Source organism: Onychomys torridus, chromosome 12, assembly GCF_903995425.1.
Source record: "Onychomys torridus chromosome 12, mOncTor1.1, whole genome shotgun sequence".
In the NCBI taxonomy this organism is placed as follows: domain Eukaryota; kingdom Metazoa; phylum Chordata; class Mammalia; order Rodentia; family Cricetidae; genus Onychomys; species Onychomys torridus.
This window is the reverse complement of record NC_050454.1, coordinates 35940833-35954572: the sequence shown is the minus strand read 5'-3', so window position 1 is coordinate 35954572 and position 13740 is coordinate 35940833. Positions and strand designations below refer to the sequence as shown.

General features: G+C 37.9%; 1 protein-coding gene across 1 annotated transcript in view; it reads right to left on the bottom strand.

Annotated features, from left to right (window-relative positions):
- Nucleotides 1-776: 776 nt before the first annotated feature.
- Nucleotides 777-13740, bottom strand: part of Tomm70 (translocase of outer mitochondrial membrane 70) — a 34814-nt gene continuing 21850 nt past the window's right edge. The window contains exons 7-12 of the mRNA XM_036203516.1: nucleotides 12448-12582; nucleotides 11368-11475; nucleotides 9666-9782; nucleotides 6931-7028; nucleotides 5143-5265; nucleotides 777-2790 (exon numbers count right to left, since the gene is read on the bottom strand). Of these exons, the coding sequence (XP_036059409.1) occupies nucleotides 2637-2790; nucleotides 5143-5265; nucleotides 6931-7028; nucleotides 9666-9782; nucleotides 11368-11475; nucleotides 12448-12582 (735 nt within the window). The 3' untranslated portion in view covers nucleotides 777-2636. The remainder of the gene's footprint in view (nucleotides 2791-5142; nucleotides 5266-6930; nucleotides 7029-9665; nucleotides 9783-11367; nucleotides 11476-12447; nucleotides 12583-13740) is intronic.

Sequence of the window (13740 nt, the reverse complement as noted above, 5' to 3'; positions counted from 1 at the left end):
CCCCCCCCCCCCCCCCGCCAAGACAGGGTTTCTCTGTGCACCCACCATGGGTGTCCTGGAACTTCACTTTGTAGACCAGGCTGACCTTGAACTCATGGAGATTCACCTGCCTCTGCCTCCCAAGAGCTGGGATTATAAGTGTGTGCCACAACCACCTGGATAATTTTCATTTTTTAAAGTATTTGAAGAACAGACATTGTGACAAGTTATTTTTTATTTTTTAAAAATGATTATTTTTATGTGTTTACTTGTTTTGCCTGGATGCATGTTTGCACAGTACATGTGTACAGTGCCTGACCCCAGAAGCTAGATCTACAGCTAGTTACAGACAGTTGTGAGCTGCCACGTATGAGTGCAGTCCTTGAAACCAAACTTCTCCAGCCTTCCTTTATTTCCTTTTGAAGTTTGTTCTTTCTGTTGTATATCAAACCCAAGGTCACTAAGACTTTATTCTGTGTGCTCTGACATTTATGGCTTTAGCTTACATTCACAAGTCCACCCCCTAAACAGTATGAAGAACGGAGCCCCATGACAACATCTAACAGGTGGTTTTCTAGGCTGCTGTTCAAGTAAAAGATACAGATAAAGGACGAAGGAGGGGGTTCCTCAGCTACTGCTCTCCAGATAGCTTTGTTTCATTGTTACAGGAATGAAGTCTCAGGATTTTCCCAACCATACTAATAAAAACTTGTATATGTCTATTTCCAAAGTTAGTCTGAACCAATAAGAGACTGACTGAAATGGGTACTAGTTAATAAATGAACAAACTACCTATCTCTCTGTTACAAGAACAGATAGAAAAGCTTGAATGTAGTATTTATTTTGTGAATTTACATGTGAAGCCATTTACAAAAGAAAAGATACAGACAGATGCAGCTTTTGTGCAGTTTCAAATATGTTCACAACAGGCAGAAAAGGTGGTGAGTATCTGGAATGACAGTACTGAATGGCACATGCTTCATTGGTTCCTACCCAGCCCCAGGAAAGGGAGCAGGATAGAAAAGGTCAGTATTAATGTAAATACAGCCATGCAAATAAAAAAAAAAAAAACTTTCTAAGCAAAGAGGACATTCAGAGATGTAGGACATTCCTGTATTTAGGGTTATCATCATTGGAGAATTATTTCAGAACAAAATGAAGAGCTCTCCAACTTTCCATTATCCCAATCAATCACCTTAAATCATATGAACTGCCCCTATTGAAATCAGCCACAGGCTTACCAATATTGTCCAAAGACTAACTTTGAAAGAGGAGTCATTTCTAATAGTTTCTAAAAAGACAGCATTTGTAGACAGAATCATTTGGTTTCAGTGGGATGAAGCACCCTCTTAAATAAGAGTGTAAAATGCTCCTTTACTCTCAACTATGTAAACTATAGTTAGATATCATGTCCATAAGTCTTAACAGACTTGATCTTTTTTTTAATCATTTCATGTAAATAAACCTCTACCTGTCCTGGATCTTGGAAACAGACTCAGTAAGAACACCCCCCCTCCCCCGAAAAATACAGCATATAAATAAAGAAAAGGATAGTCTGTGAAAGTAATGAATGGAAACATACCTTAGTGATTCCAAAGAGAGGATGAGGTACAGATAAAAATGAACAGAACAAAAGTAAAGTCAGCTGTCAGTATCCCTGGAGATGCGGACATGGACCACAGTCCTTAGAGGTCAAGGTTACCTCAATATAAAAAGTACTCTATATATTGGACATCTCTGAAAATACTGGCTCAAAATCCCATGTTAATACAGCCACAGCTAAAGTATTAAACTTGTCATTTCAAAAAGGTATGCTCTGGCTCCAGGACTGACACCCTTTTTGAACCTTTACCATATTTGTCAGTAGAAAATTTAAACTAATTCAATATTCCTATATATCATCACATGTGCTCCATCTGTATGTGGTTGTTCACATACACCCACTTTCTTTAAAAAGCACACTATTGAATAGTACTTACTATGGAATAGGCACGGGCAATTATATACACGTCTCTTTTAGCTTACCTTCCTTATTCAGCCCCTCATTAATAGTCTTCCCATACAAGTATCAATCAGAATAGTTTGCTTCTGCATAATTTACTAAAGTACTACAGAATCAGAGGCACTGTGCATGCTGACAATAGCTTAAAGTCTTTCAATTTTACTGAAGTCCATATTGAAGCTTTTCATCCTTCAAAAAAATTAAAAAGGATTAATTGAATATAAAAGAAGTCTATTTTACAGCACTTACTATGTTAAAGACCAACATACTATAAAACACTCATATCATACAAACAGCTATAAAAACAAAAATCAGTCAGAACATAATCCCCACCCCATATAAAAAAAACCAAATCAACAAATCAAAGTTTTTATTTGCATGGCCAATCACTGTTTGTATTCTACAAGTTTGTTTTAATATCCCTTTAAAAGGTTCTAAGCTCTTGTTGCACAGGGAATAAAAGCTGCAAGACTGCAAACTTCCTTCAACAGCCACGCCCACAACACCTAAACATGAAACAGATGTAATGAATGATAACATCACAAAGGGAATACGAAGTTCCACCATTCAACACAGTTCATGACAGTGTTTCCAGGGTTCAGTTGAAGAGGGGTAAACTTCTTTTAAAAAGAGTCAGTCTGCTTTCCCCTTGGTTTTATAATGTCGGTGGTTTTAATCCATATTTCTTTGCTACTTCTGTCTGGGCATGGGCAGCATCGCAAAGTGAATACAGATGAGCCATCTCCATTTCTGACTTGGCCAGGTTGATAGCTTTGTTGAACATGTCAATGGCTTTCTCCATGTTTCCTCTGAAATAAAAAAAAAAAAGAAATCAAAATTTCAAAGATTCTTTAACAAGCACTTTTCAATAACCAATAAAGTTTAACTGTGCTACACGAAGCCTTCAACTATAATTCTAATAAAGTATTTTTTTTTCATAATAAACAAGAATACGTAGCACAGCACACTGGAAGTACCAATGAATTCTAACTATTCTTAAAAATACTATTCTATATTATCTTGTATCCTTTGTTTAAAAACAGTAAGACTAGGGTAATTAAATTATTATTTAAAAATCACAATTCTTCCTGGGGCCTAAAATTCTCCATGTTTCTGCTGAAATGTGAGGCTTATGGCAACAACCTCAAAGAACACTAGTAGCCCTCAGAGGCCTGTCCCTTAAAGGACCATGTAAGCCCACACTCTTATTATCTCATCTCTTACCCCCAAATGCTCAAACCTGTGAACTTCTTTCTATGCAGTCACAGGTCAACCTCAGGTCCTTGATCATGCCAAGCCTCAAATCCCTGCCTTCTAGGACCTATTTCAAACACTGTAACTTTACACAAAATACTCCCCCACTTTCTCTTCCCAGAAGAATTAACCATTTTTTATTCCCAATAATCCCCAGAGTTCTATTATCCCTATATTCATAGGCAGATCAATGTTCACACCATCTACTAGCTCACCTTTCAGTTCCCACACCTAATAAATGGGTGAACATGCTGTGGCTAACAAAGTTTTACCTCTGACATTTATGTGTAGCTAAGTTTTATAGTTACTAAGAAACAACTGTTTCAGAAAACTATATATCATGCATGTGTGCATGTGTGTAATCCTGCAACTAAAATCAAAGTCAATATTATTTAACTGTCAATTAGACTGTAAGAACCCCTAAAGGTAACCATATTTATCTTCCTACAGCATATGGCTAACATAATTAACTACTTTAGGAGTTCATACGGGGCTATCTTTTCAATAGCTAAAGATCTACAAAATTTAGCAGAATCAGCAATGCCAATCATTTAATTTCAAGGTAGGATTTACAATGAACTCTTTCCTTTTTTGAGACAAGATTTCTAGCCCAGCCTTACCTAAAACTCTCTATGTAGCTTAGAAGAACCCTGAACTTCTCTGATCCTTCTGCCTCAACCTCCAGAGTTCTTTCAGAAGTCTGTCCTCATGCCCAGTTATAGTGCAGGGGAATGGACTCAGGGCCTCAGGTATGCTGGGCAAGCAGTCTATCAACTTAGCTCTATCCCCAATGGACTTCCAAAGTACAGTTTAACTCAAAATTCCCTCAACCCCATCCTTTTAAGGCAATGTCTATGAATACCTTAAATTAAATGTGAAGTGTTTTTATATGCACTAATCTAAGAAGAATCCAGAGCTTTGCTCAAGCATAATTAGGAACCACTCTTCTATCCTAGTAAAACATTTTATTTGCAGTAATTAATTAGTAATTAAGAAAAGATATTTGTATACACCTGCCATCAGAAAAACCACAATGTTCATCAGTCTTTTGGAGGAAAGAGAGCTGCAGGAAGGGTAGCCTAATAGGAACTAGAGACTTGTACTGACTCCTGACAAGTGGTAGTCGCAAGATTAGTCACCCTGACCTCAGTGAAGTATGGACTTAAATCTGTCCTCACTAATAGCTCAGGGTGACCTTGTTAGCCTAGTCAGCCTGAGTATTAGTTTCTGTACTCTTTAATCGTATATTGGATCATTAAAACGACAGGGGATTAGGTCAACAGAAATGAAGATTTGGAAGACACTGCCTTCAGTACTTGGTCTAGAATATGTACTGGAGGAAATGCCAGTATTAAGATGGTATAGTCCACTACATACACAGAGTAAATGATCTTAAATGCAATTCTTGGTAAATATTTACACAAAACAAATAATGGGAAATCAGAACTGTAAGAAATCCAACCAAACCAAGGATTTTATGAAAATTCAGAAGATGGTACAACTTGCCCAGTTTCTTGGCTGGTTGCTTCTTTGTAGCAAGATCCAGAACCCACTTTAGCCTGGCTATGTGTTCCTTGTAACTGACACTGACTAAACCAGGTGTTTCTGGTCTTCCCACAGGAACAATCAATATGAAAAAAGAAACCATACATAATACATAAAGACCCAGGCTCACTTTTAAGGGACAAGCATGACAGTTTTTACAAGTGGAACTTTTAATTTGGAAAAATAATGAAATGAGACAAATCCAATGTCCCTAATTTTTAGGAAAGTGTGTGCATCAAAATTCCAGCAACCTTTAAAAATTTAATGGCTATCGATTGATAATCAAATGTTATGTAATGAGAACAAAACCCAAACATCTATGGTGCTTCATTGCATTTCTGAGAAGAAACTCTAGAAATTACCTCTGCACTTCAATGGTTCCCATGGTTTCATATGCAAAATCACATTTGTTGTCAATTTCAATAGCTTTGCTGATAAGCTCCAAACCTTTATCCAAATCTTGCTTCCACTGAAGTTGAAGTAAACTGGAAATGAAAAAGGGCAGTTAGATGGACCCAGTACTGATAGAAATAGAAATGTATGGTTTGGTTTCTGCCCTCCATAAACACATAACTTAATTCCTAAGAAAAAGCAGACTAAAGCAGAACACAATCAACACCACCCCGGAGGCTTTTGGTCCTGACTTCTGATGGTGAATTGCAGCCACAGATCACGGTCCAATCTTCTTTGCCTCTGTATTTCTAAGAAAGAGGGACAACTGATTTTGTATGGAAATACCAAGAGTGACTGACTGCTCCCAAGCACCTACCTCTCTCCCTTCCACCCTCATCCTGGAACCAACCGGTTTTGACTGTGGAATCCAGTCTTGGTTTTTCCCCTGGCCTCAGGTCCCAGGGGAATGTTGTGTGTTTGGGTCTCATTTCTTTCTCTTTTCTACTCTGTTCCTGGCACTGGCTGGTTTCTAGTGTATGTACAGTCAGCCTGTGGTCTCAGCTGTGTTTGGTTCCACTTCATGGGAAAGGCTTCTCTCTTTACTGTGAGAATATAAACTATTTTATCCTTACAAAACTAAAATTGTTACATTATTTCCAATTTATTGGATATATTATAAATTCTACAATCATTAAAAAAATCAAATGTATGGAATACTTATTTTCTAGACTTTCCACTTTGTCCCATTTATGTTTATGTGTGCTTTTATGAATGTCTGACACATATGTTCAAGTTCTAGTAGAGGCCAAAGGAGGGTGTCAGATCCCCTGGAGCTGGAGTTTAGGGTAGTTTAGAGTTGCCTGATGACATGGATGCTGGGGTCTCAATTTGGGTCCTCTGCAAAGTAAGTACTGTTCTTAACTGCTGAGCAATCTCTCCAGTCCCATCCACACTTAATTTTATGTTTTTTTCCCCTTTAAGCTGCACCCAAATATGTATATCCTAACAAATACAATAATTATTTTAAGCTTAATTTTTTTGGAAAAGGTTCTCACTAACTTAGGTTGGCTTCAAACTCAAGATCCTTCTGCCTCCACTTCTCCGTATTTTAATTTTTATATAGCTTACTTTCTTACAACAAAAACACCCCCCCCACACACACACCCAAATTAGTTTTGCAGATGGCCATGATGGTACAAACTTTAATCCCAGCACTTACAAGGCAGAGAAGGAAGGGATCTTTATGCATTCAAAGTCAACTAGAACTACATAATAGATTGTCTCCAAACAAACACAAAAACTTGCATCCTAAGAGTCTTCCACAACATATTACAACTAAAATGACTAGTTTCATAATTAGTCATAGCAGAAATATTATGAACTTACAAACTACTGGTAAATTTGAAAAGTAAAAGATGTTTTCTAAATGACACCATTAGGCTGTATATCTTGGAATAATCTACGATCATTGTTTTCAAATACTGTTTAATAAATAAATTCCCCCTTTTTGGTTGGGGAAGCTGACACAGATAAGGCACAAAGTGAAGACTATCCTCTCACATCCATCATGGCACACATGCACACATATCACATGTTCATATGCACCAAGATTAAAAAAATTTACACACTGTTAAGAAATCAATTTTCATTGATATGTCTACTCTGAATCATTTCTGTAAGGCTAAAAGAAACATTCTATTACTGTGAAAGAAATTTTAATGTCTTATTGGAACAAACAGAACCAGAAAAATACATACCCTTTATGAACATAAGTTGTAGCATTATCTGGTTCCAAATCAATACATTTATCATACATTTCATCAGCTTTACCAAACTGTTGTTGATCTGTTAATGCCTATGTGAAGAGAAACTTCAGTTATATATATTAATGTAATTGCTAACCTGAAAGTTAAAAGTATACTGCTTATTAAGTATTTAAGTTTATTTACTTTACCATCAAATTACTGTTTGAAATTAATTTAAGCCAGTTTAAATTTTAATCTTAACTATTCAAGTTTTTAGGTTGTACCTACTATAAATATGGGATCCTAACCGTCCTGTCTTTTCATGAGTAGTTAAATGAAATCAAAGAGTTTGGGAGATTGAAGAACAGAGGAGCCTACTTTTAACGACAGCTATGTCATCACATTTTCACAAATCTATACTTGCATGTATTATAGTAATATTAAGGAAATTAGTCTAAGGGCTAGTCTCATTTCAAAGGGTGCATCAGAAACGTACGTTCACTGTCGTCAGATTTTCATGGCCATCTAACCCAAGTGTTGCGAGTTAAAACAAAATTGATGCTGTATACCTTTTGTAGAAGCTATGGAAAACAAGTCTTAGATTTACATAAGCACATGTGCAAAGTTACACTGACATCCTCAGTAAATGAGTACCACTGTGAAGAGGCTGCCTACGAATCAAACCCATTTAAAAGGGAAAGGAGAATGGTGATTTGGAGACATGCTGCAGAAGATCTTCCTGGTGCTAGCTCTACTAAAGAGCAGTGGTCTTTGCCTTCCTAATTCCTCACAGAAAGGTGTCCAAATTTCTACAAGTCCTGAATTCTATAACAAAGAATGGTTCTTGTCCACTCTATTACATTATAGATGTTTGTCTTAGTTTACCTTTATATAGTGCGCCCCCCCCCCCCCACCCCGTGGTTTTTTCGAGACAGGCTTTCTCTGTGCTGCTCTGGTTGTCCTGGAACTTGCTCTGTAGACCAGGCTCTACTTGAACTCAGAGATCTGCCTGTCTCTACCTCCTGAGTGCCGGGACTAAGGTGTGTGCCACCACCACTGCCCAGCTAGTGCATGCTTTTATAGTTACTCTGCATGTGTAGTTAGCAACAACATTTCATTTTTATAAAGAACTGGAAGGAACTAGATCTAAAGAGACAACAACTTCTCGGTTGTTTCATGTCCCAGATGATCAGTTGTTGTCCAGTGGCGTGTGGGACACAATGGAAAAATAGCCTCCACACAAATCAACTTTTTCAATAAACCCTCCAAGCTTTTATGAAATGCCACTAAAGAGCATGAAGGAAAATAAGATAAAACTAGCAACTTAAAAAGGGATTGGAGAAGAGTCTACAATGCAACTTTTTAATGTTTTCTATTCCTCTGATATTTATGGAGAAAATCCTCAGGGTTTTCTTTTGTAATTAGGGGAAAGGTTAGAATCTGGTATGGTGACAAAAGCTGACAACAACCTCAGCACTTAGGAGGCCAGGTTCAAGAGTTCAAGGCCACTCTGGGTTGCATAGTAAGATCCAGTCTCACGAAAGGGAAAAATAAATACAGAAAAGGCAAATTTCAACTGAAAGACAAAGGGAAGGAAGTTATTCACTAACACAGATGACTCAAAAGTTAATGTTTTTAAGAATTTCAAATTAGAGTAAAGTTAATTTGGGCTTAAATCTTGCTTTCTGTAGCTTCAAATCTTAAACAATAAAGTTTCAAGAATTTTCAGCCAAACTCTGTGGAATATGGCTTTAAGCCAAGCACTTGGGGGGCACAGGGGATGGATCTTGCAAGTTTAAAGCCAGCCTGGTTTATGTAGTGAGTTCCAGACCAGCCAAAGCTACATAGTAAAGAAAATAAAATTTTTTTGGACAGTAGCTGGAGAGACAGCTGTGGTTCAAAGTCCTGGCTGCTCTCTCAGACAACACAGGTTTGATTCCCAGCACCCATAACGTAGCTAATAACTACCTACAATTCTATTATCAGGGAGTTCTGGCTTGGGGAGGTAGGGGTTAGACATTTTCACTTTGGTAGCACATATATTAAATTAAGACATTCCAAGAAAGATTAGTATGTTCTCTTATGCAAGGATGACAAGCAATTTCATTAAGTAAATATTTCTGAAAACTATTTTATTATGTGAGGTAAGCTAGACTCAGAAAGACAAATATCACATGATCTATCTCATGTGCATAACCAAGCGATGAATTTTTATGTGTTTATACATGGGTATAAGTACATGGTTACAGGTCATGAAACTAGAAAGTGACCACTAATGTATAAAAAGGATTGAAAGAGACAAATGGGTAACAGAATACATGTAGCACAAAAGTAAAAAAGCAACCAAAAAGGGTTACTTTGTATGCTAATTAACTAGAATTTTAAATGAACAAAAGAGAAAGTAAACAATTACAGCTCAGACAACCATTTAAAGGGCTTTGATAAAGCAAAACGACCCCCACACCACGCAGATTTTCCCCATCATTTAAGTAAAGAGTAAATTTTCTGAAGGCGATTTTGCTAATCCAGTCCTACTAAAAGCACAAGAAATACTTGCCCAGAGCTTCTCTGCCTTCTGAGCTTAGGGTCAGTTTCCAGATTGTATGACTCAGGACCATGCCATGGGCCTTAACAATCAAAGCAGAAACAACGCTGTCTGCATCCATACAAACTGTGATCAGGCTAGCACAATTCCATACTGGGATCCAGTTTACGAATGCAATTCTTAAAAAAATGTTTACACTTACCTGGGCATAAAGTGCATAGCCTTCGGCACACCTTGGAAATTTCTTTATGACCTCTTCAAAACCTTTCATAGCTGCCTGGACTTGTGAAGAATTGTTTGCTGTATATGCCTGGCGATACTGTTTAAAAATCAGAACAACCCAGTCAAAGAGCTAAAGAAACTTCTGGAATCTTAACATATTATAAAAGATATAGAACATTACAAAAGCATTTCTAGAAAAGCAGGTGACTTGTTGATACAATCTGCTGTACCCAGCAGCAGAGACTCAAACGCCATGTCGGGACTCCAGGACCACTGTGTGTGCTGAAGAAAGCAGAGAAACTCTTAGGCCTCGTGGTGGTTTGAATGAGGACGGCCTTCATAAGGTCATAGATCTGAACACTCAGCCCTTACTTTTTGTGGGGAGGATTAGGAGGTGTGGCCTGACTGGAGGTGTGTCACTGCAGGTGGGCTTTGAAGTTTCCAATGTCCATGCCAGGCCCAGTTTCTCTCCTTCCCTTTTTCCCCCCGGCTCAGATGTGAGCTCCGAACCACCGTTCCAGCACCTGCCTGTCTTCTGCCATGCTCCCTGACATGACAATAATGGACATCCTTTCAAAATGTAGCACCCAATTAAATGCTTTCTTTTCTAAGCTGCCTTGGTTATTGTGTCTCTCACAGCAACAGAAAACTAAGATGCTAACAAAGCATATAGATGGCATAATGCTGTGGAATGATTCTTTTGTATATTGTAAAGACCTGTTATTCAAATTGGTTTAATAAAAAGCTGATAGGCCAGTAGTCACCAGCTAGATGGAGAGGAAGCAAGATATGCCGGAGAGGTAAATGCCATGAGCTTCAGAGTAGCACATAGATGAACAGAAATGGGTTAGTTTAAGTCGTAAGAGCTAGTCAGTAGTAAGCCTGGGCTATCAGCTGAGCATTTACAATTAATATTAAGTTTCGGAGAGGTTATTTGGGAGTGCTGCCCAGACAGGAAAACTCCACCTATACCATAATTTTGATTTATGTACTTTTCTGCAGTGTCAAAATTCAAAACAAGGACCATATACACTTTAGGCCTTTACACACTCTATCACCAAGCTATAGCCCATGTACAGACTTTTTAATGAAGCAATTTTATTTTCATCTTAAACATAAATATTTATAACAACTTTCTTTAGAGAGAAAACTATTTTAGGACTGGTCATAGGGAAAGCAGAAGCAGTTAAGTCATGTCATAACTATAAATTAATTTCCTCAAATTGTTTTTGAATCCTTTAAACTAGTTTATGGTAGAGAAGCAATTCTGTTATAAAAGCAGGAGTTGGTGTGTAGTGCACACCTGCAACACCAGCATCAGAGGCTGAGGCAGGAGGGTTGTGAGCACAATGTTAGCTATGTGTCAAATAACATGCTTCAGCCGGGCGTTGGTGGTGCACGCCTTTAATCCCAGCACTCGGGAGGCAGAGCCAGGCAGATCTCTGTGAGTTTGAGGCCAGCCTGGGCTACCAAGTGAGTTCCAGGAAAGGCACAAAGCTACACAGAGAAACCCTGTCTCGAACCCCCCCCCACCCCCCCAAAAAAAATGCTTCAAACATCTTTCCTCCCTGAATTTACCATTTGAGAAAAACATGATTCTGGGGACAATGAGATATTCCTTTTGTGGAGTACTAAGATATACAAATGGTGCTTATGAAACCACAAGTGAAAACGGCACCTACCAATGCAAAACACTTCTGAGCTTGTGCCAGAGCAAACTTGGGTCTTAATCTAATACACGCATCAAAATCTGCCACTGCTTCTTCAACTAGATCCAGCAGAATTTTCAGCTAAGGAAAGAATACATAATTAAATGCAATCAAAACAATAGGCTCAACATTCAAGCTTGCACTACATTTCTCTATTTCTCTCCTATTATTAGGAGCAGTTAAATGCTCAGCATTTATTAATTATTCAACTTAAAATTACTTTGCAGGAAAACAAGTCATGATTCTAAAAACTCAAAACGTGTCTGATTTAAAAATAAAACATGATAATCCATTTCTCACTGCAATTTGGATAAAAAATAAGAAATGTAAAAAATTTATGTGCCTCTGTACATTTCAAAGTAGGCTAGACTTTATATAATCACCATTCAAATAATTTCAAGACTCCAAAAATAAAGATAGAAATGGCAAGAATTTTTAAGTGTTATTTCAACGCCATGTAACACCTTTCAGAAACACTGGACAAAATTCTCCCCTATAAAGAACTTCAAGTCAGGCACATCTGCAATCCCAGTACTCTGGCTGCTGAGGCACGAGGACTATAGGCACAGGAGAGACTTAGGTCTAAAATAAATGAACAAATATTTTTAGTTGTTAAAGAACTGTTCCTCTCTCCTACTATACTGTACTGTAAGAAGCCATAGTAAGCAAACTGGACTGGTGTGTTCTGGGTGTGGGCTCCCTGGCTATTGCTGGGTAGCTTACAGCTACCACCACTCCGGCTCTAGTGGACCTGACACCCTGGCCTCCTGGGAGCCTGCACTCACACTTACACCCCTACAGACACATACCTACAATTACAAAGAACCATTACAATGTTTACTAAGTGAGATTAGTGTATACTCACCGAATCAACTAGCTTATCTGCAAGCCCATATATTTTTGCCTTCCCTATCCTCTATAATACCAAAACTATAATAAATATTCAAGATGTAAGTGAAGGCCAATCTAATCTCCAAAATACTTAAACTTCAAGAAATTCTGAAATGTAGTAATCAAGTTATTGACCAGAATTGTAGATAAGATCAGACCAACCTGTCCTCGGTGATGATAAACATCTGAGTTCTGAGGGTCGATCTCTGCAGCCATGTTGAAATCCTGAGTAGATAGCATAGGCTGCTGCTGCTGCATGCACATGGTGCCTCTTTTGATAAGGGCATTTGCTCGAAGCTACACACCCCAAATAAGAAAACGGTCCTGGTTAATTTTAAAATCCAACTTAGAATAAAAAAAAATTCTGTAATGCCTACTATAAAGTTCACCCTCCTAAAGACTATATGCAAGTTTGGTAGTACATTAACTAAACAGAAGACTGATTACTGAATTTCAGAGCATTTTATTGTACCCAAAGAACTCACACACATAGTAAACGCCTCCAACCTAAATGCCCAGGAACCATTTATCTCTCTAGTCTATTTCCTCACATTTATACATTTGGAATGTTTCATATATTATATGGCTCCTTTTCTGGTTTTCATTTAGAAATTTCATCAGTGTGGCATGCATTAGCATTCCTGCTTATGCCACAGTAATATTTAAATGATAGTGGACATATAGGTTATTCTTATCTTTTGACTGTCATGAGTAGTAATACTGCTGTGAACATTCAGGTATATATGAATGTCTTAAATTCCCTGGAAATAGCTTTCACAGATTACAAGGCAATTATTTGTTTTAACTTGTTAAAGAATTGCCAGACTAATTTCCAAAGAATCTTTACCATTTTACATTCCTACCAGCAACACAATTCCAATTTCCCTATATCCTTACCAGTATTTGTAATAATCGCTGTTTTTTATTGAGTCTGACTGCCTGTGCTTTAGGAATGAAGAGGTACTTCAAAAGTCTGGCTGACACTATCCCAGCAGGCAGTGGTGCTTGAGCACTTGCTCATGCTGTCATTGGTCATTTATACAATAGTCTCCGGTGAGTTGTCAAAATCTTTGTATATTCTCAGGTTAGGTTCCCTTTTACTGGTGGGTTCTAAGCTTTTATTCTTGATTACAAAGGCTTTATCATATGAATGCTTCTTGAACGTTTTCTTCCATTCTCTGGAAGGTGTTTTCAGTTTTCTGATACTGTCCTTTCAAGAACAGGCTTACTTTAAGTTATCCTCCAACCTCATACACCCAAGTACAGGCCACCATGCCCGGCTCAAAAGTTGTTCTTTTTCTTTTTTATATTCATGTATTTACTGTGTGTGTACACTAGTATCTACCACAGAATGTGTGTGGAAGTCAGAGGTCAACTTGCTTGAGTCCACCCTTTCTTCTACCCTCTGGAGCCAGAGAATGAACTCAAGTCGTCAGCTTTGGGAGCAAGGTCTGT